Genomic DNA, 25668 nt, shown 5'->3' with positions numbered 1-25668 from the left:
GTTCTCTCCCGGAAACTGGCAGTCAATTACACACAGAAAACTATTTCGAATTGCAGGAGTATAGTTTTTTGGAGATTTTTTATTAGGTGAAGTGTTTTTGATTTGTTAATTACTTTTGGAAGCCTTGTGCTATTATTATTAAGAGAAGGATATAAAAATATATATAAATATAAATATTTAAATTAGTATTTGTTTCTTCATAATTTTCCCAGTGCACACTTTTCCCCTTTTCCCAGCAATTCCTTTTGTAATCTGATTGTGCTCGGTCACAGGCAGTTGACTCGCCACATAAGATTTTCTGCAACAATCTCTGCCATAAATATGCGCACACTTATAGCCAGGAACACATCTGGTGTATGCACTAACATCCTAGCCAAGGAGTTGAAGCCCAAGCCGCGCCTTGAAGAGGACAAGGAATTTAATAAATGTGGGGCCAAAGTCCAATAAAGTAGTGAAGAAACAGATTCCAGACTATTATTAACGATTTCCGGGAGTTGTTTTAAGAAAAATATACCTATTTCTTAGACATATACTCTGTACTAATCATATTTATCATAGTTTATAATAAAAAAGAATTAAGTTTATGATTTTTTAGAATTTCTATCGTTTTCTTTCGACTTCTATTTTTAAATCTACAGCTAACCTAATGTTAAAATATATTTTGTTCCCCTCTTAAATTCCAGATGTGTGCATATAACAGACATTGGCGTAGGCTATATCTCCACAATGCTCTCCCTCACCGCCCTCTTCCTGCGCTGGTGCTCCCAGGTGCGTGACTTTGGGCTGCAGCACCTCTGCTCGATGCGCAACCTCCAGGTGCTATCCCTGGCCGGCTGCCCGCTGCTGACCTCATCGGGCCTGTCCAGCCTGATCCAGCTGCGGCACCTCCAAGAGCTGGAGCTGACCAACTGCCCGGGAGCGTCGCACGAGCTGTTCGACTACTTGAAGGAGCACCTGCCCCGCTGCCTGATCATTGAATAATCGATGATGGGCGGAGACCCAACTCTAGATGACACTGATTTTGGTTTTGAGTTCGGTGTATGCTTATTTCGTACACTTAGCCTCCAGGCGGCTAGTTCCTCGCGTGCTATGTGACTTCAACTTTCCGTCAACACTGTACTTACTACTCTCTATCCCTTATAGTTTTAGACTTTTTATGATTTCTGCTGTGATTTGATACGGAACTTAATTAAGTTGATCTGTTTAAGACGATATGTACCACAAAAGACCCGAAGATGATATTTATTTACACGCAATGCAATATGTCTAATATACATGCATGAATATATATATATATATATATTTATAAATATACATAATTTATTTATATTATTGTAGTTTTTAACGAACGTTTTATTTATTTACTAAACATACAGTCTACGTGTAAATTACCAACAAAACCAAAACAAACATTGCGCCCAAAAAGACGAACAAACAAACAACAAATATGAATTACAAAGAATCAAAATATGCAATTAACAATTACATTAGTTCAAAGAAGCAAAGAAACCCAAACAAAAATCGAAAAAATTTGAAAATATTTACGAGTTGCCGGCAGCTTTAAATCGAGAAATGCAATTGAAAACACACAAACAAAACTTAACCCTGACCAGTGAAAACCTTACTTCGATTGTACCATATGACTAATCTGTAATCTGTAACTAACTTACGGCAACTGAAAGTATTTTAAGCAAGGAATCGGTGCACGCTACCCCAGGAGTCAATATTTAACACAATGTTTAGCAAAAATTGTTGTCGAAGCGAAAGCCATGTGAAACAATCTATGAGTGTAATTTTGGCCCCCGAAAACAAGATACTCTATATATAATATATAGCTTACGTTAAAGCGAGCTGCTCTCCCCCCTCCTGCCCAATGAACTAAAGCAATCCTCCCTCTCAGACCTAATGTAAATGCTTTGTTTTTAAATCCAGAGGGAGAGAGCGAGAGTCCTTCATCATGAACGGAGTCCTAAACCAACACAACCACTCTACAAGTACATGATAAATAAATAAATGGAGAAAATGATTTAAATTGTGTTTTTTTTTTATGGATTTTCCTTGTAATAATTTGTATATTTCAACATTAAAAATAACTAACTTTCTTTTTTAAAAGAAAATATTTAAGTCCACTTACAACTATTTGTGTAATATCAAATTCAGTGTCATTCCTCACATGCACCCTCGCCATCCTCGTCGTTGTCATACTCTTCCTCCTCCTCGTCGTCCTGCTCCTCCTCCTTGCCCTGCTGATCCCACCAGGAGAGCACGCCCAAACCAGACTCATTGATGGCACCCTGGAAAAGAAGTTAACAATAATTAGTAACCAGAAATCTTCACACCCAATACAACTTACAATAATCTTATACGGCGTCTTGACCTCCTGAGCAGCTGCAGCAGAGGCGGCTGCCGCTGCCGAGGATGTGCTGGATCCCTGCTGCGCCTGAGCCTCTGCCTTGGGCGGTCCAATAGGGGAGGTCTCCTCGAAAATCTCCCGCGACACTCGAAACTTGATGGGTTCACCTACATCCATAAACAAATCGTGTTTTTCTCCATCTTCCAGGGGATATTCCCAGACCCAGGCCTGCTCGGCCTCGTCAAAGCGTGAGGGATGCTGCAAGGCGGCATGTGGGATGAGTATGTCGTCGAAGAAGCCCAGCGTCACATGGACACCCTCCCGGCTGCAGTTGCGTATCTTGCCCGTGAGCACAGTGCCAACCATGGGACGGAAGACCACATATCGAAAGAGCACCTCCGTGTGAGAGGCTCCATCACCTGGCAAAATAACCGAGTCCTTTAGAGAGACGATATCCTTGAGAGCAATGCAAAGGCCCACATTGAGTAAAACCTGGGGAATGGGGGGAGTAAATTAAGGAAATGTGAGCCTGGGATTGAAGAAGGTGGCCTTACCTTGTTGGCCAGCTTGCGGTCGATCTCGTCGCGCACAGCGTCCACCAGCTTCAGGTGGAACTGGTCAGGTGCAATGCGCACGTTGTCCTTCAGCTCAGCCAGCACGAACATGGCGCCGAATTTCAAGGAAATTGTTTAAATCAAAAACTACAGGTCGTTCATTGTTGTTTTTGTGCATAACAAAACATGTGTGGCGGGGCAGTGTGACCAAAGCGGAACCGGCTAAAAAATGCGACCAAATTTGACTGACAAAATATACCAAATTATATTAAAAAATACCAAAACAATGTCGGCGCTTCCGTGTGAATTCCCAACACGTGTGGTTTAAACCAATTTTGTGAAATTTCAGAACTTTAAGCGATTTGTGTAATTTCTGCATTGTTTAAAAAGCTTTTTTGGGCTATAAATACGTATTACGGATTACTGGTTGTGCCCTAAGATGGACAAAGACGACACGCACAAGTACAGCGACGCCGAGGAGGACGAAGAAGACCTTAAAAAGGTAACAATTTATGCATGAAATTCATGAAATTGTAATCCTAAATTACAAAAATCCTTGATATCTGCAGTCCGAGTGGGTCAACGACTTCAAAACCCTCACAGTCGAGGATGAAATCTTCAAGGACATCAAGCTGACGCCAAAGGAAGCCAGCGATGACCTGGCACTGGTAATAGAGCCCACAAATGAGGAGGATGAAGACGAGGAAGAGCATGAGAATGAGGAAGATTACGAAGACGAAGACTACGAAGTGGGCGACGACTATGACACCTACGAGGAGGCCTACACGGGCTTCAATAAGCTCCACGTCCAGCCGCAGCTCACACATGCTGGGGGAGCAGGCAGCGTCGGCGGCGGCGGTGGAGGAGGAGGCGGCTCTGGAGGCACACAGCGCGTGAGCAGCTATCAGCCCAATGAGAAGCTCCTGCGACGCTACTCCGCCCGCATTAATGTGGAGAAATACGATCCCACCACCAACATGAGTGCCCAGGCAGCCAACCGGCTGGTAAACTTTGATCGGCGAGAGCGGACGCAGGTGCGGGACAAACACGACAGAGCCACCGCCGAGCAGGTGATGGATCCTCGCACTCGCATGATTCTCTTCAAGCTGCTGAATCGGGGACTCATTCAAGAGATCAATGGCTGCATTTCCACGGGCAAAGAGGCGAACGTTTACCATGCAGTGTCCAAGGATGGAGGCGATGAGTATGCCATCAAGATCTACAAGACGTCTATACTGGTGTTCAAGGATCGCGACAAGTATGTGTCTGGTGAATTTCGCTTCCGTCATGGCTACTGCAAGCACAATCCCCGAAAGATGGTGCGCACCTGGGCGGAGAAGGAGATGAGGAATTATCTGCGCATGCGCAACGCTGGCGTTCCGGTACCAGAGCCCATCCTTCTGAGATCCCATGTCCTGGTCATGCGCTTCTGCGGTCGCGATGGCTGGCCTGCTCCCAAGCTCAAGGATGTGGAGCTAACTACGTCCAAGGCACGTGAGCTGTATCGGGATTGTGTGGTCATCATGTGGCGCATATACAACCAGTGCCGTCTGGTACATGCCGATCTCTCCGAGTTCAACATCCTCCTGCAGGATGGACAGCTGGTCATCATCGATGTCAGCCAGGCCGTGGAGCATGATCATCCGCATTCGTTTGACTTTTTGCGCAAGGACTGCACCAACATCTCGGAGTTTTTCCGCAAGCGGGCCGTGGCCACCATGACGGTAAAGGAGCTGTTTGACTTCATCACCGACCAGACCATCAATGAGCAAAATATGGAGGAGTGCCTGGAGAGGATAGCGGAGAGGATCAAGGATCGGGACTTTGAGGCTATATCGGCGCAGGAGAAGATCGATGAGGCCGTGTGGCAAAACACCTACATTCCCAAGCGCTTGGATGAGGTGAGTTGTTTGAGTTTTTTTTGTAACTTGAAAGATTTTTAATCATTTCCTTTTACAGGTTCGTCACTTTGAGCGTGATGTGGCCCAGGCCAAGGAGGGTGTCCAGCAAAATCTCATCTATGGCAAAATCACGGGCCTAAATTCGGATTTGGATGTCCAGCAGCAGCCTGACATTCTGGAGTCTCAAAATAAAACCGATGAAGCTCACACGGAAGAAAGCGAGGAAGAGGGGGGCTCCCAGGACAATGAGGACGACGATAATGATGGCACTCACTTTAAGAACTCTGCCCGACCGCGTGATGAATCGCCGGAAAGCAAAAAAGCTCGTAAAAAAGCCGTAAAGGAAGCCAAGGCTGAGCAGCGCAAAGTCAAGGTGAAAAAGCATGTGAAGAAACGCAAGGAGAAATTGGGCAGCATGAAGAAGTAGGAGTAAAGCTACTAATCCTGCTCCTGCCTTGGATTCTAATTAGCCTTAATTACTTTTTATTTAGAAGAAAAATGTAAACCAGATGAGTAACTTAAAGGTTTTTATAAAGATCTTTAAATATTTGTTTTAAGCTATAAAGTTAACTTTGATTTTGTAACAAAGCTATATACAATATTAAATTGTACAGAAAACAATACATTAACTAAAAAAAAACCATTTGCTATTTTACTTACTAGAATTTCCTCTTAGGGAGCAGCTTGTGCTGCTAAAAACGCTTTTTTAAGAGAAGATAGAGACATGGAAGCCAACTTCTAATGTTATTAACATTTAACTCTTTTTAATATCAAAATAATAATAAACATTTCTTAAAACAATTCGAATTTAAATCACTTTTACCAAGCAAACTAGTTTTAAACTCTATAAAATGTGCGCTTTGCTGAGTTGTGTGTATGAGTGTGATCTTAAAACTAACTTACAAATCTAACCTTAAGTATATCCTTTCTTGGGAATGGGTTTATTTATATTTACAAGAAAAATCCTCATCTGTCTGTTTAAAATCGAACATCACAGCATTGACATGGGCCTAAAACTAGGGAGTAAGATTCATCAGGAGGCTGCCAGTCCAAGCCAGACTCAGGCATAGCAGCGCTTGCGCAGGCTTATGTACATTATCACCCGGAAGAAGAGCATCAGCATGGCCAGAATGCCAAACTGATGGAGTATAGACACCTTCTCCACATCGAGGAACTTGAGCAGCACACGCGGATCGCTAAAGTGGCAGTAGATGTCATCACAGTCCAGCTCCTCCCGCTGGAAACCAAACACGGCCAAGACCAAAGCCACCACGCCCACACGGACATAGCTGAACTTCATCAGGAGCTGCATGCCGCCTGTGATTTGCGGAGCAAAATCAAAGCCATACACAGCCAGGCCCATGAGAGGGGCTATGATCATGGGACCCACCACGCTGCCGTTCTGGAAGGAGAATTTTAATAGATTTAGAGAAGAATCTCATTAGGTTGCTTTCCAAAACTCACTGTTATGCTAAAAGTGGCCCCTATAGCCAGGCCCATGCCCTCGGCCACCAGGGAGATCATTAAACCAACAGCCACAAAGATGCCAAAGCGCCAGAATTGCTCTGGCAAGCCAGACATCCAGTAGGTCACCGCCATAAAGGTGATGTTTAGCAGCACTTGTAGAGGCAGGCGTGAGATTGTCAAGGCCATATAGTAGGGTGTCAGGGTATACCAGCGGTTAAAAGTCTCCTTTTTGACCACCTTGACCTCAGCGGGATCTATTAAAAAATATTTGATAAAGGAAATGCTTCGCTAAAGAGATTTTACTAATACTCACAGCTCAAAATAGGCACCATCACTTGGGTGTACACAATCATAAGCACAGCTCCAATACAAAACTTAAGATGATCAAACATTCGCGCTCCCTGATTTCCCAGTTGGAAGAAGATCAAACCAAAGAATATGCCACAGAGCAAATGATGGAACAATTGTATGATTAAAGCCAAACGAGCACGCGTTATCCTCAGCAACATCACACGCATGAGCACCACAAACTGTCTCAGTCCAGAGATCTCGCGAGAATCCGTGTGCAATCGCCTGGAAAGAGCCTTGACCTGTTCCAACAAGGCACTTGTTCCACCAATCAAAGAACCATCTGTAGAGGCAGCACTGCCAGCAAAGAAGGTGGGCAGAAAGGGACGCTTTGGCTGCTCCACAAACATGGTGGTCACAGCCTGCTGGGACTCCAAAGTGGCATCCAATTGATCCGAATGACTGGCCACATAGATCAGCTTTCCATTCTCGGTTAGCTCGCTGAGAGCAGGCACAAGGTGGCCATCCTCGGCATCCACCAGCTCAATAACTGTGCAAAAAGTTTAATTTTTAATTGATATTTTATAAGATAATCCCATATTTCACTCACTATAATCCGAGGGACTGTAATGCCTGGGACAATCCAGCTGAGCCAGTCTCAGAAAAGGTATAGTGGCTCGCGGGCTGCCCTGGTATACACAATGACCCTTGGCCAAGACGTAAATGCTGTCAAAATAATTATATATCGTGGCCGAAGGCTGGTGTATGGTGCAAACAATAGTGCGTCCCTCGTGGGCCATGGCCTTCAGCAGGCGTATGCACTGGGCTGCCGTCACCTCATCCAAACCGCTGGTGGGTTCATCCAAAAAGAAAATATTTGGATTATCCACCAGTTCCAAAGCAATGGACAGACGCTTGCGCTCGCCGCCACTAAGCTTTTCAGCCGTCACATTGCGTCGATGATTTAAATGTAAATTCTCCAGGATCTCCGTGAGGATCTCTTGCTTTTTGTGCCTATGTTTTAGCTTGAGGTCGCAGGCGAGATTCATGAGCTCCTCGACTGTGAGAAGGGTCTGGTGATGGTCATCTTGAGTGATGTAGCAGGCATTGTCTCTGCGAATCTTTATGCTGCCAGTGACGCCGTCGCGCCTGGAAAGGAAGGGTTAAAAGAGGTTTTAAAATAGAAAAAAAATGAGATATATAGTAAAAATATATATATTTTCTGGTAAACTTCAGCTTAAGCTTGGTTTTGTTGAAGCATTTTAAATGACATAAACGTAATAAAAAGCTTCAGAGTCTTCAACAAAGATTTATTAGCTTACTTAATAAGCATTTTTGTGCATTTCTATTTATATTTTTTAACTCCCCAAATCTTTATTGAGGAAGCTTCATCTTTTAAGCGCTTGTCTGTCACCTTTTTTCAAGGCTAAGATGGTTCTGAGAGTCTGTACCGCCCCAGCAAACCCTGCAGAACCCATTTGACATTTCGCATTTAAGTCTGGCTGACCGGCTGCTGGCCAAATTGACTCAGAATGAACATGGCTTTAATCACCAGTTGGCCAAGCATAGAACCGGTTCACGGTTTTGACGGTAACCAAATGATATACCAAGTATTTTAGCGGCGGCGCCTGGGCTTTGTTACACTTCAATCCCGATGACGTCTCGAATGCAGCCCGTCCAGTCTGGTTTTTATTTTTTTTCGATTTTTATTGTTCTTACCTGAAACCCGAAATCGCATTTAGCAAACTGCTTTTACCGGCTCCCGAGGGTCCCATGATGGCCGAGAGTTGGCCGTTCCGGAAACTGCCGCTGACTCCGTTCAGAATCCGGCGCTCACCGGTCACGCGCCCTGCAAAATATAAATTGCGTAATAGGATTTATTATATTAGATAAAATTCTATATAATTTATATATTTTTGGGGATGAATTTATTTTAATTACGACCTATAGAGGTATTATTACAATACAAAAATTTGTTAGATTTTATAATTTATATATTTTCAAGAGAGATTATATTATAACTAAGACCAATATGGGTAATTTTATATTGGAAAAATTCTAAACTTAATTATTTATATATTTTTAAGAAAGATTGCTCTATAATTAGGACTAATAGGGGTATAATTATATTAGAAAAATTCTACAATTTATAATTTATATATTTTTAGAGAAGATTATATTATAACTAACACCAATAGGATTATTATTATATTAGGAAAATTCTAAATTGTAAAATATACATATTTTTAAAGAAGATTATAATATAATAAAGACAAATAAATCAAATAAATGTAATTAGATCTCACTTAAAACCTACTCATTTTCTATTAAACGTAATAGCCCCTCTCCCTAGGGCTTTCCCATTAAAATACAGAAGCGTAGAAATATGCTAATCATATGTAAACAAAAACACGATCGAAAGTACAAGTGAATCATAGAAAAAAACACCGACACCTGGAAATAATATATTCCGCCGATTACGTAGGAACGTTAACATTTTCGGACTGGTTGGTCTAGTCTGCTGATACAGCAAAAACTAAAACAATCTACACATAAATGCGGAATGAAATAAATTAAATAAATCTAGTTTCATTATTATTTAAACAACCCTAGAACGTAGAATGGAAAAATCACATTCACTTTCATTGATTTTTTGGGGGAATTAGCTTGGGAACACTTCCGAAAATGTCATGTCATGGCCTGGCAGCGGAAAGATACCAAAGGTGACAATTGATGGGTCTGATGCGATTGCATGACTGGGCAAAAGTGGAACCAGCTTCCGCCCTGTCTGTATTTTGAATTACCGGAGAAACTGACACCGACACCGATCCGACCTTCTATAATATTCTAGGTTTACGCACGTGTATAATTCATGCCATTTCAAATTCGGCACGGTTGTGGAAAAATTCATAATCACTAAGAAGTAATCAAGATTATAAACTCAAATTACAAGCAAAAATGACGAAGAAATTTCCCTATTTTTTTGCAAATAAAACGAACCTGACCTGCATTCACCGCCAACTGTCAGTTGCGGCTGAGTTAATCTGTGCCAATGCCTCTCTTATCAGCTGTACTCTAGTACTGCATCAAGCCGAAGGTCGATCTCTTATAGATCAGACATTAATTGATTTTTGCGCAGAGTCTGGCTTGCCCCAATTACATAGCAACAAGCTGCAGCTTCTACTTAATTTTAATTATTTATTTGCTAATTTCAATTATATTTTTATGTATTTCAAAATTTAAATTTTAAATTGTAATTGCCAGAATCAGCGGAAGTAGGTTATCATTCAGTTCATTTCTATACATGTTTATTTTCAATGTCAATGCCTGTCTGTTATCAATTTTATATAGTATCATGTTGATATTACATTTTCAAAGCGATTAGCTGTCTAACGAACCGGATCAACAATTCAAATTCAATTATTAATAACATAATAATAAACAAAATGAAATAATAATAATCTCCAAGAGGTAACATCAAATATTATATGAATTTTTAAATTAAGTAATGGTAGGTTAATAGTTAATTTATTACTTTAAAAGCTAAAATTCATAGAAAATATTCATATTCAAGATATGTAAAGAGTTTTTATTTGAATGTGTTAATATTTAAATAATAATATAACAATTCTTAAAAAATGTTCCCTACATTTTAAGAGATATCTTGGAATTTTAGAAAATATTTTTGTAAACTGAAATTACCTTTTTTTCAGTCAGAAGCTTGCAACATAGTGAAGGAGTCATTTCCGACCCTATAAATCATATATATTCTTGATCAGCATTAACAGGAGAGTCAATCTAGCTATGTCTCTTTAAAAAAAAAATTTGAAAAAATTTCAAAAAAATGAAAGGGGTTACATCATTAAAATTTTCAATAATTCGAAAAAATTTGAATTTTTTAAAATTATTAATTTAGTATGCAGATTTAATAACCTTATAAAAACTAATACAAAACTGCTTTCCGAATTAAAATTAATCAATTTTTGACTTATTTATGAAGAATTTCCTGAACCAATAGTAACCTGAAAGGGTATACAAACTTTGGCTTGGCGAAGTTAGCTTTCTTTCTTGTTTCCCACTATTTTAAGTAGAATAAGAAAATTCTTTTAAATTTCCCCTAAGCTTTAATTAACAATATTTTAATAATAAAAATATAATTATTATATATTTTGAACTATGACAATTCTTAAATATTTTCTGCAAGTATTAAATGCCACTTTTAAATATTTAAATAATAATATGACAATTACTCTACTTCCTCAACAATCTCTGGCCTCCCGATAACTGACCCAGTTCTAACCGTACACCCGTAATTTCCCGAGTATCAGCAATTAACATTCATGGCGCAACCGAATCGCGGTTCGCGAACCAATTTCAGAAGGTCACTGACAACGGCGACCAGTCGGAGTCCGATGCAAATCCTATTATAAGCGTGTGTACCGGTCCGCCCAGTCTACATATCAATTAGCCGCCGGCTCCAAAGTTTTCTCTCTCTCTATGATCACCAACCACCACGTTCTGAGCACGCGCAGCTCCCCCAAAAAACTAATTGTCAGCAAAACAATCGAACCACCAGAGGCACGTTGGCCAGGCCTGGGTTGACGAACCGCCTACCGATGGACTTGTGGACTCCCACGAGTCTACGTGAGTCACATAATGAGGCGTGACAACGGGAGACTTTTCGAAGATAGTGAGGGAAATGGTAATTATGTGTGTGTTTTGAGTTGTTTATGGTTTGGATTTTTATGTTTAAATATTTGGGAAATTGTTTTGCTTAATTTATATGTTTTTATGAGCTAAATAAGACTAGAAATGGGATACATAAACCAAATCTTACTTGATTTTTAAGGGTCCTAAACTAGGCTCTAGATACTTTAGGTTTGCAGCTGGTAGTAATTACCTAAAACACCTTTTTTATAGCCTCTGCTATAAATTACTTTTCATTAAAATTACAAATTTCTATTCAAGTTCAAGCCATAAATGAAACTGCGCTGTATAGAAACACAAAATTCTCTAATTAGCTAAACAAATCTTTGGAATTTAGCCAGCTCAACTGAAAGCCACAATTCGGTTTTGCTAATTGATGCAATACCAATTAACACGATTTCATTGGCACGTCTATAGAGTTAAGCTTCTACACGAAATACAAATTAAAATTAATATGCAACAAGCTCACCGAATAATAGAAAAGGGTATATAAAAACTAATCTCCTTAGGTTTCTGTGATCTTTGACCACCCATCAAACGCTACTCACTCACTCATCACCAAGTCAACAACTAAGATGATTGATCAAAGGGCTATAAAAACTACATATAAATAACTATTTCAAGTGCTGAATCTATAAAACAAAAGTATAATTTCGTTTAATTAGCAATCGCAGTGGTCAGCCTGGTTAAACCCGGACATTGGACTGGCCACCCGCCTCCAGGGAAAAGCGGGAAAAATAATACAAAAAAACATGTCCAGACCGCGACTTTTTGGAGGGGAAAAATTATTCAATCAATGTTGGGCAATTTTCGCTTTTCCCTGTGCGCCAACATAATATTGCTGTTTTGTGGCTGCAATTGCCTCCAGCTAGTGCCAATGATGATGATGGTGATGATGATGATGAGGTTGCCGATGTTTTTGTCGCTGCCTTTATTCAGCCAACAACTACTGTAGTTTCCATTGATGCGGGGCACATCGAGGAAGTCGCATATATCTATCTCTATGTGTTTGCAGCGAGATACTCGTGTGTGTACTCAAAATATTAAGCTCACATACTACTGATTTCTATGTACATATTAATTTGTACAGTGCGTTTCAAAAGTGGCGGTCAATATTGATCTGACATGTTTATGGTTTAGAGAGCATCAACCTCTAGTTGGGGAGTTTCTGTTTGAAACCAAAAGTTATCCAATGGTTTGTAATATATTTAAGCCTTATTTTAATGGAAATTAACGTTTTGTATGCATTATTCTCATATTTATCGTTTTTTTTAGATTATTCCACATGGCGACGTTGCACGTTGCACATGGCGTATGAGCAACAATTAATCATCAGTCGTACTTGAGACTGTCTCTGATTGCAGAGATTGAATCAGGAAGCTCAACTCCACTGAAAACTAAGTTATTGGTGAGTGGTTTCGCTGGCATTTCCTCTCCTAACTGCCAAATACAGCCAATTAAACACACACCTGATGGATGGTAGTAGCTACTCTGGGTGACTGATGGCTTAGAAGCGATTAATTGAAAAGGCACGACTGGGTTTTCAAGGGCATATCCGGAGGAATAGATTGTTTATCTCAGAGATTAACTTCCTAGAATAATAGTATATTTCTGGCTAATGATAAATTAAAATAATTAAAGTCGTGATGAACTTTGACAAGTAAACTATTGAAAAAATCGTAGAAAAAATATGTTTTAGTAGATTTATAATTCTAGAATTTCTAAGTTAAAAATAAATAAAAAATACAGGGGTTAGTGTAGCTATAAAATATATAAATTATATTCTAAAGATTATATTTTCCTATTTTTATGAGCAATAAAACCTAAGACTCTATTTAATTTCTCAATTTACATTTGTATTTATCTACATTTTTTGTTAATAAAATAAAAACCAGTAATTTGTATCGAGTATCTTACTTATATATTAGTTTTTTATATACCAATACATTTTATTTACTTGTATCTAATTCTATTTCCAAGTAGTGCTTTCTACCAGAACAAACTTGAGGCCCTGTCACTTGCATTTACAATTTCCAATATATGTAATTCCAATTGCCATTTGCAATTCCTTTCGATTCTGTGTCAATGGCATGCACAACCGGAGACACCAAGCTTGAACTTATGCCAACAGGGTGGCAAAAAAACACCCTAAGAATGTAACTCTTTTGTCAGTTTCGTTTAAAAACCTTAACAAATAATGTAACAAGTTAAGCAATTGACATTAGAAATAAAGTCGAAAAAAGAGGCTAAAAACTGCGCAAAAAGCTTGACTTGACCCTATAATTATGGAGCAGTTAGCGCTTGGCCAGCCAGCTACTTGGCCATAACAAGACGCTGGAAATATTGCACAGAGACCACATAACACCGAATGCCAAGCTAAAGTCTACTAAGATGTATTCGAGTGCTAACAAAAACAAAGAAGAAAAAAACCTATGCAATGCAAAGATATTTCACATAAAACTTGGCTGGCAGATGCTTTGCCCTAGAGCCATGAAGGACTTTAAAGCAGTTTTTTTATATTTAAATTGTTATTAGCACATTTAGGTAAGTTTGTCTGGGATATGTTAACTAATAGGTGTATACAAAAATATTATAAAATACAAATGTTTAAAGCTAAATTACAAAATTTCTATCTTCATTCAAGTGGTCTATCTAGGAGATCTTAATTTGTAAATGGTTAAAGAAATATTATAAAATAAAATGTGTAACGAAAAATTACAAAATTAATCACTCAACTGGCTGTCCTACAAACGTTTTTGAAAACTCTTTTTAAAGGCAAAGCTATAAGTTTTTTATTATTTAATTAAAAGCAAATAATTTAAGTGTTGTAATGGTTAATTTTTCAGCAAGACAAAAAACTGAAGAATCTATAAAAATCGCATATTTTCATTAATAAATTGTAGTTACCATTCTCATATTAATTAAATTAAGTATTTTAAGTAATATCTCTTGCACTAAAAATCTTCCTTATAACTAATTTTAAATATTTATAGGATATATTACACTTACAAAAATTCTTCCTCTCCTTAACCGTGTAGAAAACATCTTGAAACTCAACATCTTTGGACTGCTTGGTGAGCAGATTTCGCGACTGCTCCATGGTGACTTTTGATGGGTTCTGCTGATGGTTATTTAATGCCGCTTTTTAAAAACTCATATATATTATAATATATGGGCGTTGCGGGTGGCAAAAGGCGGGGCCCTGATGGATTCAGATACTACTTGTGCCCGTTGGCATCTAGATACGTGCGCCGTTTGCCGAATGTGTCATTACCTACCGCACCAAAGTCGGAATTGGAATGGGAATGGGCGCTGATATTTTCACTCTGTATGTTTTTTTGTATATTTTTATTTATTTCTGTCAGTAGTGCGATTATTATGGTTCTGTGTGTATGTTTTCCGAGTTTTGTTTTTGTTACTCTTTATGCACGCGCACTTGGTCGTGGTCGTGTGTGATTGCAGATTTATTGCCAGTTTTGTTTTGATCGGAGAACTGCTTCTTCGCCAGAGATTACGCGCTGCAAATAAAAATTAATCATTATAGATTTTTCGACATGTTTGGGGCGAAGAGGCGAAGAGACCGTGACGAATATAAAACCACAAAAAAAGTATACACGATTTATCAAAAAAAATTTTAAAAGCGGCCTTGAATTCCACACCTCAATGGGAGAGGCGACCTGATAAAGGGTTCACCTGCCTCTGTGTTTGCACAATTGTTCTTGTTAAATTATTTGAGAAGTGGAAAAGTATCACCAAGATTAGTCATTAAACTGGCATGGCACAGTTCTTTCACAAAACTGATTTTTAAATAAATGTTATGGTTATGTTTAACATATTTTTAATGGATTTTTAATAAGCATTGAAGGTTTTGTAATTATTTTAATTAAAATATAGACTAAATGGTTACAAGAAGATATAGTATCTATACCGGTAAAATGCCTCTAGCCTGCAATTAAATTAATTTTTTTTAATCTAATACATATTCAATGAACCAAAGAATATCATTTAGATTTATTTTACACAATGTACAACTTTTCTCTTAAACTAGCCGCAAGAGTAAACTTATTTATGGAAAGACGCCTTATTTTGAGCTATTTAGTTACGTCAAAGAATCCGCATATTCCCAGATAAAAACTTTATAGATACAACACTTAATACCCACTTTATATTATTTGTAATATATAATTAATATCCACAAATGTATACAAATATATGAGGTATTTAATCTATATATATTTTATTTAGTTTATTTTTTCAATAGATATTATAGTAAGAAAGAGTTTTTAATCAAGCTTTGTAAATTTTAATTAGTTTATTTATTTTATTAGAAATTACTATAAAAACCTAAAGAGTTTTTATCGCTGACAGATTGACAGACATGTCACGATCTTCAAGTACTACAATCAACAGTCGCAGTTGCAATTTCTCTATCAAACAGGGCCTCCCCTGTTTAATTAAAACAATTAAGAGCTTATTTACTTAGTATCTAATGCTCTCACTATTTCATTCTATGCAAAGATATTTATCATTTCCCCACTTACCGATGTGATTTATTGAATTGAATGACACTTAGTAATCCATCTTACTGAAAGGCTAATAAATATTTATTAAAAATTGTCAACAAGCTAATGGTCTGATCCTGCCTACCATGTAAACAGGCTTTAAAAGCTTTAGAATTCTTCGGGTTTTGAGACCGAATTTGCGTCTTATTTACTTAATTAATGCTCTTGGCGCCAGAACCCCTTTCAACGGGCGCCAGCAGATCAGAAACCAGTTCCAGTTTCTGGAGAAGAAGCCTTTTAAGACCGAAATCTAAAGATAAAACTGCATCCTGAGTCACTTCTTTACAACAAGGAAATAAACACTGCTCTTAAAATAAGTTTGTCTAATTGAAAGCTTAACAAGAAAGGAAGCTAACTTCGGCACGCCGAAGTTTGTATACCCTTGCAGATATTATTTCATTACATTTTACCTATACTTATTATGTTTACAGTTTGACAGTTACAGTTTTGCATTCCCAGCTTTACATTTTGTATACATCTACCGATCGGTTTATATGGCAGCTATATGATATAGTTGTCCGATTTTTTTGAAATTTATACCAAAATTCTAGAATAATAAAATAAGCTTATATCCCGGAGTAGATGAAAATACGTTGAAAAACAACGAATATATAATTTTTTTTTCTATTTATTTCCCGATCGTTCCTATGGCAGCTATATGATATAGTCGTCCGATTTTCATAAAATTTTTACCAAAATTCAGAAATAATATAAAATGGTCATATCTAAAAAATGGTGCCAAAATGTTGAAAAACAACAAAGTTATAATTTTTTTTCTAAAAATATATCGAACATTTGTATGGCAGCTATATGATATAGTCGTCCGATCCGGCCCGTTCCGACATATATAGCAGTGAGAGTATATAGAAGACTATATGCAAAGTTTCATTGAGATAGCTTTAAAACTGAGGGACTAGTTTGCGTAGAAACGGACAGACGGACAGACGGACAGACGGACGGACAGACGGACAGACGGACATGGCTAGATCGACTCGGCTGTTGATGCTGATCAAGAATATATATACTTTATAGGGTCGGAAACCTCTCCTTCACTGCGTTGCAAACTTCTGACTGAAATTATAATACCCTGCAAGGGTATAAATATAGTGGCTCTTCGGGTAGCTCAGCTCGACTTATGCTAATTACATGTCGGCTGTCAGATTTATTTTCTATTCTAGGCAGTGTATTCCGTGACGTCAGGTGGCAACCGAGGCATTTCAATTCAGCAAAGACTCTTGACCCCCGACAACTTGCTTAGCATAACGAAGAATTAGCTAACACAAAGTGGTGTTGAGGAAGAAGAAGTAAAGAAACTGGCCATTCCAGCAAATCGATATTATTCTTCAATTTCTGACAGACATAACTAATCATTATAATTTGGTAAAACCAGCTAACTAACCACAGAAATACCCGAATTTAATAAGCAATTAGTAATTAAATGGTTAGACCTGTTTATTTTTAGTCAAAAGTTCAAACGGAATTATAATAAATTTGCATAAATTATAAAAATGATCTTATCTAAATAATTGTTTGGACTTTTTTGGGGGAATTAAGCAAATTATTCATACGAAAAAAATACATTTATGATCTGCCAACTGAGGGCAATGCATTATAACTCACTTTCCCATTAATTTTGTATTCAAAACACATCAGTTTTTCGGTGAGAATGATTTCCAATGAACAAAGGAAAGCAATTTAATGTGAACAAGTGGTTAATTCCTTGTTTTTATTTAATTACTACCCTAAGTCGTAGTTCAACAATGAGGCAAATAATAAATAATGGAAGAGCCAAGGTAGCAGTTTACTTTTTTATATAATTTTAAGTTCACTGAGCAATTAAAATAAAAGTGGTTCTATTAAATTTCACCATGATGAGCATTTAGCAATGAATGTTTAACAGCGAAAATTAAAGGGGACACGCTCTTGTTTAATTGATAATAAGAGAGAATTTAAACTCAAACTGTTTCAGTTTTTTTTTTATATTTTAAAATCATATTTAAATATATACAAAGTTTTATCCAGAACACTGGTTCTTTACTTGTCAAAAATTAATTCGAATTTATATTAAATTTATTTCTAAATAAACCAAAATTTTTAATGAAATCATAATCCACTTTAGAGTGTTTTTTCCCACTTCCCCTAGTCACTGCAATGCAAGTTCTTCGCAAGCTTTTAAGATAAGGTACTCAAGTCGGAATTCTTTTTAGCGATAATCCACAAATATCTACACCCACTCAACACACACAATATCCTCTATGTACACACACGCCTATTGCTGCACATTAGATAGATTATGATGGAACTTTGTGACTTTCACGGCAAACACTTGTACTTCTTTTGGCATTGTTGCACATCCCATTGACTGCTCCAGGCACAATACAAAGGCCACTCTCCTTTGTGGCCAAACAAAACAAAGCTTAGCGCACAGGGAAACCACAAAAAGGTAACCTCAAGTCTGCCAGAATTGATTAGATTGGCATATGCATTCCAGATTTCTTTGATAGCATTGATTATTTCTAGTGCACTTTTCTTACTTTGAATTTCTTCGGTTTAAGTTTTCAATTATTTTCCCGGCAACGAGGAGGATAAGGGCGACGCGAACTTTAGTTTAGAAAGAAGAGCTGGCGGAAAACGCGTCCACACTCGGCGGCGGCGTGAAATCAACTGACCGCACTGGTCGCTCTGCAGTTAAAGTCGCAGCTCAACAGATTCGGATTCGGGTTCGAGTTCGGTTCTTCAAATTGAAATGGGTTCGGTTTGGTGTGAACCTTGTTAAGGATCTCGAGATTACATTTTTGTATTTCAGGTTATCAAAAAAATATTTGTGGTTGTATTTTGTGGGTTTAGTGGGTATAGATTTGGATTTTTTGATATAATTAAAAGGTTTTTGATTTATTCACTTTGCTTTAATATTGCAAACTATAAAAATAACATCTCTTATAAACAATTTAGTAGGTTCTAAATTTGTTTATAAATAGTATATTATTTTACTTTATTTAAAAATTATTTAAAGATCTTTTGAGAATGTGATTTATCCAATGAAAAGGGAAAAATTTTCAAACACTGTTCTCAAATATAAATATGAGTAATTATTAAATTATAAAAAAAACCGTAAACCTTTTTGCTTGTGTATAAAAATTAGCTAGTATTGTCATTTTACATATGTAATTATATAAATATAATATTAAAAAAATAATATGAAAATTCTTAGACTAAGAAAAATACATTTTATGGACATTTTTTTGTAGTTTAAAGTAAAATATAAAAAAAAATGTATTAATCTATTGTTACTAGCTAATTTGTATATATAATTTATAATTAAATAAAATAAAATGTAAATCTGAAATCATTTATATTAAACCCCAAAAACCTCAACCCTAAAAATTCTTTTTTAAATTCCCGCCTTTACCTTTTTATTTATCGATAAATCAGAGCTTGAAGCTTTTAAGCAATCACAAAAATGTAAATAAAAAACATACCAAAAAGTAAGAAAAGCATAACATACCGTTTAATGTGAAATTTTGCAACACTGGCTGAAAAGTTTAAAAGTTGCTGTTACACAGAATAATAACTTTAAAAAAGAGATTTACCTACTTTTTAAACTGCTGCACCCACTTCTTGATTTTGATTAAGTTCAGCCTTGGAATTGAGAGCATCAAATAACTTTATTGGCAATTCGCTTTCGCGAATCAGTTTCTTGTCACCTCACCAGGTGAGAGGACAAGCCTTGCTTGGATGGCACCCAGGACAATGCCAAGTCCATCGTTAATGTGTGTATGCAATGTGTATGTACAAAATAATCACTAAAATACAATTCTCGTGCGGCCCGCCGAGACGTCTTGACTAGGAGGTGAGGAGGAGCTTTGTTTTTTTTTTTGTGGAAGGAACCTTCACTACTCTAGCGCATTGGATGCTACTATGATATCTGGCAGCATTGCGCCCTTCTAGCCATGTTCTGGCTCTCCCAATGTGTCTGCAAATATATAGATGGTGAGATGGTGAGTGATGCGGCAGGACAGCAGGTGAAATAATACGTATAATAAAGAGAAAGAGAGAGTCTGGGCTGAGAGGAACCGGTTTTGTGTTTATTGCCATTGATTTAACAAGTGAAGGATGCACCGCTGTGGCCTCTACAGGTGATTGTTTTTCTGTTGCTGTGCGAAATAAAAAATAAGAAACGAAGATTCGAATCAAAATGGGTCGAAATCAAAAGGTATTTCGGTTAGAAACAATGAACAAATCAAATGGTTTTAGTTGTGTTTCATCCCGCAATCTGAAATATATAGTTTCTTTTTTAAGGGATCCATTCGTTTGAATTTTTAGTTTTGTTTATTTCATTTTGTTTGGATTATATAACTTTATTAATTTTCAATTAAAATACGAACAAGTCCCAAATAAGTAAAACCGAAATAATTAAGCAGCGAACAGCGAAATATCAAATTGGGTTTTCGCGAATTTTACTCGCAAATTGCTTTAGTTTTGTTTTGTTTTTTGTATTTTTTGGCATTTCATTAAGTAAATAGCTACGTGTGTGTATAATTGATTGCTTTTCGAATTGATTTTCAGTGATAGTTTCCATAATTGGGCTACGAGAGAGCATTATAACTTGCATGATTCCCAAGTGGCCACTGGCGGCCAGTGCCTCTCTTCGCTTACTGCGCTTTGATTTTAGTTTTCATTGAATATGCACGCTTTAATTATGTTCGGCTGCTCCATTTTTCGTGATCGTTGGAATGCAACGGGTGCGGGTTTTGGGGTCGGATACGGGTTCGGGGGCTTTCGTACGTTCTAAAGAGTGCTATGGAAATTAGTTTACCCATTTACTGATTATGTCCTGTAATCGAAAAGAGCAGACAGAGCGTAATGAAGTTCTTTAGCGTTGCCATTGTCAGGTCAATTCTAGAATTCCAGTTCAAGCCGAACTCACCTTGACGTCATCCATCTCATCGTCCGATGAGGAGTGCGAAAGTCCATTGTACGTCTTGAACGTCACATTCTTCATGAACGACTTGAGCATGCTGGCGCTCAGCTGGCCAAACTTGTATGGGACCACGGGATCGTAGTCGCCGTGCGCCTGGAATATCGGCACATCCTCGCTGTTCACCTTGGCACCGGGAAACTGCTTGTGCAGCGGCAGCCAGCAGGACAAAGCCACCACGCCGGCCAGCGGCTGGTCGTACGTCAAGGCCGAGTACAACGCCAGAGCTCCGCCCTGCGAGAATCCGCCCAAGACAATCCTATTCGCTGGTATACCAGCCGCCACCTCCTTCTGTATCAATCCGTGGACATTGTCGCGAGCAGACTGAATTCCAGGCTCATCCTCCGGTCCACCGATGTCGAGGGTCTTCAAGTCGAACCAGGAAGGCATCCGAAAGCCGGCGTTCAGGGAAACGGGCTGTGTGGGCGCCGTGGGGCAGATGACCTTCATAAAGGGTGGCCGGATGGCAGCCAGAGCGCTGCTCCAGCCATGACTGTAAGGGAAAATAACCAAAAAAATTATATATATACCCAGAATATTATATATACAGTGGCGGTCAAGATAATAGCTAGGAATTATTGATTTTTAAACGCAAAAAATCAATGATTTCTTGATACTTCATTTTCATTGTAATAAAAAACTAAATATTTAATTAATTTTCTAAAGTAGCTATTATTTTGACCGCTGCTGTAGCTGTTCTGACCCCACTTACCCCGTATCACCCAGGCCATGCATGAAAATCAGCTGGAACGGAAAGTTTGGAAGATTTAAAAACCAATTCCTACAAAGGCAATCCGCCCCTTTCCGGCAAAATACTTACCGTGGCGGTCTGCTTGACCGTGGCCTCGACAATGACCGGCGCAGACATGTCTACGTTTTAGCCTCTACTGCGGGCGGTGTAGGTAGTGTTTCAGGTATCCAGGTGCACTCTTGGGCGACTGCTTCCGTCGCTTTCTGCTGTGTCTGCGGATTTCTGCAACGAGGGGGGCAAGGGGAAAACACACACAATTTAGTTGGCGCGTTTATTAGTTATGTCACGTTGTAAACGCAAAGCAAAATTAGTAATATTGATTTTACGATAGCAAAGTGACAGAGCCCAGCCGGCTGAGGCAGAGCGCCGTTAGATGAGCACGGACAGGTGGCTAAGAAACGAATGCCGGGCTGCCGGAGCGAACGCTGTTCCCACCTACACACCTACCAGGTAAATCCCAAATGTTTAGTGTTAATTTGTTTAATTTTTGTGAAAAGCTGAGTGCGAAATAGCAGGAAGAGCAGAGGTGTCAAAACATTGATAGTTCCTATCGATAACATTGGTGATGGCACTATCGATGGGTTTTAGACCATCGCGATAGTGTTTAAAAAAAGTTCTTTACAATTAAAATATATTAACTAAAAACTAACAAATCGACTCGCCAGTTGATGCTGATCAAGAATAATTTATAGGGTCGAATATTACTCCTTTCTGGGTTAGTAACTTCTAACTAAAATTATAATTATATAATAAAATAAAACAAAACTCTTTTCGTATTCAATTTAATGTCTAGTCTTTACAATCTTTAAAAATTCCTACAGTGAAATGAGCGGTGGGAATGGGTTCTGCTTGGACACGACCAGCTTATTGTGGGCGTGGGAGATGTAACCCTTGATCTTGCCGTCGTAAATGAGATTGGCGATGATGCAGTGCGCCTCGTTCAGGGAGACATCCGTCACACCCACAAACTGCAGGGCCGCAAGGAAGTCATCCATGTCCAACTGGTGGGTTTGCCGGATAATGAACACCTTCTTGAACAAATTCCGATACACCATAAACTTGAGCTTCTCCACCAGCAGATAGATACCACTACGGATCAGGACCAGCTCGTGATCGCGTACGATCTCATCAAATCGCTTAACATTGCCCGCCTTCAAGGCCAGCGCCAGGTCATGGAACAGCAGAAGATCATAGCGCTGGAGTAGGGACTTGGCTGGGAGGTAACCGAGCAGCATCTTCACCGGCACCAAGTAGATGAGGATCAGTCGCTTGTTGCTGGCAAACCGGTCCGGGCAGTTGGTAAATGCAAACGATAGATCCTCCACGGCACCCTGGTAGTTGGAATCGAACATGGCCCGCCGGCCCACAAAGTATTTGTAGGTGATCTGCTCCGGCAGGGGAAACGAGTCCTTGAACACGCAATTTTCAATGGCCCGAATGAGCGGCTTGCACAGATGCAGCTTGTTGATGCGAAAGTACACCTTGAACAACTGATTCACCAGGTTCATCATGCCCAGACGCTTCGTGTCCTCCTCGGAGGCACGCCCGTCGGCGGCGCACACCCGAAAGCAGGCCATCATGCAGTCGGCAGCCTTCTCCAGCACATGACCCGGCGTGAATCCTCGACAGCGCTTCTCGCAGGCCTGTGCCAGGTACCTAAGGTCCAGGCACACACGGTACATCAGGGGCAGGCACCAGTTTTCATCCTTCAGCGACTGCAGTAGGCGCACAACCGCTCCGCAGGCTGCTGCCTGCTGTGTGTATGCCTCCATGTAGTTGGGTGGCTCCTGGGCCAGCTGATAGAGCACCTTTAGGTGAGCGGACACTACTTCATCTATGGGCGGCTTCAGGAATCGCTCCACCAACTTCTCCGGCTGGGCAATGTACAGGTTGTGGTTCTGCACGTGGACATCGCGCAGGGATATGTGGGTGCCCAAGGCCTCGCCATCGTAGTCATCGGTGGCACTTAGCACGCTGGATAAATAATTATTTACTGTTCCAAACATTTTACCGGGGAAATAAAAACAAAAGAACGGCAGTGTGACCAACAAATCGATAACGGTCAATCGAATATACCAATGTTCTAAAAAGTGTACTAAAAATACTAATAAGGTGAACAAAATACTGAAAAACCGTTAGACCACTTTCCGCTTTAAAATATTTAAATGCACCGGAAAACCCTTTTTATTAATATAAGCGAAATTCTAATTTTAATTTTTTTAATATACATTTAATTAATTCGGTTGGGAACAGCCTGTAGAAAACAGAAATAATTTTTCAAAGCCTACTGATTATAATGAAAATTTGAATTTATGAGCCCAAAATTTAATTAGGATATTAACATGTCCAAATGACAATTACCGTTCTCAAAACTAACAAAATAAAATTAACTAATCATTTTGTAAATTCTCTTTGGCTGCAAATCGATTATGTTCGGCGAAAGTCTTTTGCTTGCCCACAAGTTTCTAAATTTAAACAATTTACGTATGTATATATAGTTGGCTTCCGAAACTGTCACAAACATTTTTATTTGTAGCCAAATTAGCGGGTCCCTGTGTTTTAGTTCACTTGCTAAATTGTAAAATAAAGCGTAACATAGCGCACAGGCCCGTCGTTTTTAACACCAAAACATTTAACGACGAGGGAAAATCCCAAGAAATGTCGACGCCAAACTTTCTACTGAGCAATGGTAAAAATATGCCTATGGTGGGTCTTGGGACCTGGCGGGTGAGTCTGCCTGAAAGTGGTAATAATACTATTGAATAATGGCCCAAAGAAATGCACTTGAAATGTTTATTTCATGGTCAAAGCCAAAGCTTAGAGAGCTTTGGTTGCACTTTAGCTTTTTAAAAGTTCTAACCCATTGATTTTAGAGTCCTCCGGAGGTCATCACGCAAGCTGTCAAGGATGCCATTGACATTGGCTACCGGCACTTTGATTGTGCCCACATTTATGGCAACGAGGCACAAGTGGGAGCTGCTCTCCGGGAGAAAATGCAGGAAGGGGTGGTCACGCGGTAAATTATATACAAAAAATCCAGTAAATCCTTTTTTCAAATCAAAATCCCTTCAGTGACAGCCTCTTCATCACCAGCAAACTCTGGAACACCTATCACAAACCTGAGCTAGTGCGTGGCGCCTGCGAGACAAGTATGAGAAATCTGGGTGTATGCTATCTAGATCTCTACCTCATGCACTGGCCCATGGCCTACAAGTCGGGAGACAACCTGTATCCCACCTGCCCGGATACAAACAAGGCGGTTTTTGAGGATATAGATTACATAGACACGTGGCGAGCCATGGAGGATCTCGTAGACCAAGGACTGGTCCATGCCATAGGGGTCTCCAACTTTAACGAACAGCAAATCAATCGGCTTCTAAGCGTGGCCAAGCTAAAGCCGGTGGTTCTTCAGATCGAGTGCCACCCGTACCTGCGCCAGAAGTCCTTGATTACTTTATGCTATGACAATGCCATAGCTGTGACCGCCTACAGCTCTCTGGGATCGGGTCATACTCCCTACGAGAAGCCTGGAGCATATCCGCTGCTGCAGCATCCCACCATATTGGCCATAGCGGAGAAGTATGGCAGGACGGCGGCCCAGGTCCTACTTCGCTATCAGACGCAGTCGGGCATCATTGTTATACCGCGTTCTGTGAGCAAGCATCACATGAGCGACAACTTCAAGCGGATCTGGGACTTTGAATTGGCCATAGATGATACCAAGGCTATTGATGATTTGGACTGCAATGGTCGTTTTATGACCATGAAGGCGTAGGTTTTAGTTTTATTAATTATTAATATTTATATATATTATTGGATTATTTTTTTAAGGGCCTATGGTCATCCGCATCATCCTTTTGAGCCTGGCCAAACGAAATAAATTAGTTTCTATGGATTGAAGGACATGTAAAGAGAAGGATATGTCAGGATTAATACAGCTTCTGGCACGAATTTTGTTTAAGCTTTTGTCTTGTTTTAAAGATGCTTTAATAAATCCATGTATTTTGCTATGCAAATTGGGTTATTTTTTTAATTATTAGACTTTTGCTTTAGCTTTCATTTTGGAACCTTAAAATGTGGCTTTTTATTTTTATTTACACTTTTATC

At 39.0% G+C, this 25668-nt stretch overlaps 7 protein-coding genes across 11 annotated transcripts in view; 3 read left to right on the top strand and 4 right to left on the bottom strand.

Annotated features, from left to right (window-relative positions):
• The window catches only part of LOC108073992 (F-box/LRR-repeat protein 16), a 30298-nt gene extending 28272 nt beyond the window's left edge, over positions 1 to 2026 (top strand). Inside the window, exon 6 of the mRNA XM_017165845.2 lies at positions 684 to 2026. Coding sequence (XP_017021334.1) covers positions 684 to 981 — 298 coding nt within the window. The 3' untranslated portion in view covers positions 982 to 2026. The remainder of the gene's footprint in view (positions 1 to 683) is intronic.
• Positions 2027 to 3121, bottom strand: Polr3H (RNA polymerase III subunit H). Its single transcript, XM_017165846.2, has 3 exons — positions 2908 to 3121; positions 2354 to 2845; positions 2027 to 2294 (listed from the first exon to the last, which is right to left on the bottom strand). The coding sequence occupies exons 1-3, from the start codon at positions 3016 to 3018 to the stop codon at positions 2163 to 2165; spliced, it is 735 nt and encodes a 244-aa protein (XP_017021335.1). The 5' UTR covers positions 3019 to 3121; the 3' UTR covers positions 2027 to 2162.
• An 86-nt stretch (positions 3122 to 3207) lies between these two features.
• On the top strand, positions 3208 to 5424 carry RIOK1 (RIO kinase 1). The gene is made up of 3 exons (XM_017165800.3): positions 3208 to 3409; positions 3477 to 4808; positions 4867 to 5424. The coding sequence occupies exons 1-3, from the start codon at positions 3347 to 3349 to the stop codon at positions 5233 to 5235; spliced, it is 1764 nt and encodes a 587-aa protein (XP_017021289.1). The 5' UTR covers positions 3208 to 3346; the 3' UTR covers positions 5236 to 5424.
• On the bottom strand, positions 5323 to 18481 carry LOC108073961 (ATP-binding cassette subfamily G member 4). The gene is made up of 7 exons (XM_017165798.2): positions 18367 to 18481; positions 14280 to 14788; positions 8283 to 8412; positions 7174 to 7712; positions 6589 to 7113; positions 6273 to 6529; positions 5323 to 6210 (listed from the first exon to the last, which is right to left on the bottom strand). Exons 2-7 carry the CDS (start codon positions 14368 to 14370, stop codon positions 5869 to 5871), a joined length of 1884 nt encoding a protein of 627 aa, XP_017021287.1. The 5' UTR covers positions 14371 to 14788; positions 18367 to 18481; the 3' UTR covers positions 5323 to 5868.
• A 997-nt stretch (positions 18482 to 19478) lies between these two features.
• On the bottom strand, positions 19479 to 22123 carry Apt1 (Acyl-protein thioesterase 1). 5 transcript variants are annotated; one of them, XM_017165803.3, is made up of 6 exons: positions 22009 to 22123; positions 21631 to 21783; positions 21523 to 21554; positions 20760 to 21303; positions 20649 to 20703; positions 19479 to 19805 (listed from the first exon to the last, which is right to left on the bottom strand). In XM_017165803.3, the coding sequence occupies exons 2-5, from the start codon at positions 21676 to 21678 to the stop codon at positions 20653 to 20655; spliced, it is 675 nt and encodes a 224-aa protein (XP_017021292.1). In that variant the 5' UTR covers positions 21679 to 21783; positions 22009 to 22123; the 3' UTR covers positions 19479 to 19805; positions 20649 to 20652. The 5 variants fall into 5 exon arrangements, with proteins under 5 accessions (XP_017021292.1, XP_017021290.1, XP_017021293.1 ...); XM_017165801.3 differs by having other exon boundaries at positions 20649 to 20666; XM_017165804.3 differs by lacking the exon at positions 19479 to 19805 and adding an exon at positions 19892 to 19986.
• A 203-nt stretch (positions 22124 to 22326) lies between these two features.
• Positions 22327 to 23781, bottom strand: PCID2 (PCI domain-containing protein 2). Its single transcript, XM_017165617.3, has one exon. It carries the CDS (start codon positions 23565 to 23567, stop codon positions 22377 to 22379), a length of 1191 nt encoding a protein of 396 aa, XP_017021106.1. The 5' UTR covers positions 23568 to 23781; the 3' UTR covers positions 22327 to 22376.
• A 103-nt stretch (positions 23782 to 23884) lies between these two features.
• LOC108073870 (aldo-keto reductase family 1 member B1) lies at positions 23885 to 25577 on the top strand. Its single transcript, XM_017165657.3, has 5 exons — positions 23885 to 24045; positions 24098 to 24288; positions 24435 to 24577; positions 24634 to 25332; positions 25393 to 25577. Exons 1-5 carry the CDS (start codon positions 23991 to 23993, stop codon positions 25439 to 25441), a joined length of 1137 nt encoding a protein of 378 aa, XP_017021146.1. The 5' UTR covers positions 23885 to 23990; the 3' UTR covers positions 25442 to 25577.
• Positions 25578 to 25668: the final 91 nt, after the last annotated feature.

The sequence above is a fragment of the Drosophila kikkawai genome, chromosome 3L, assembly GCF_030179895.1.
Source record: "Drosophila kikkawai strain 14028-0561.14 chromosome 3L, DkikHiC1v2, whole genome shotgun sequence".
Lineage (NCBI taxonomy): Eukaryota > Metazoa > Arthropoda > Insecta > Diptera > Drosophilidae > Drosophila > Drosophila kikkawai.
This window is presented reverse-complemented; position numbering and strand designations above follow the sequence as displayed.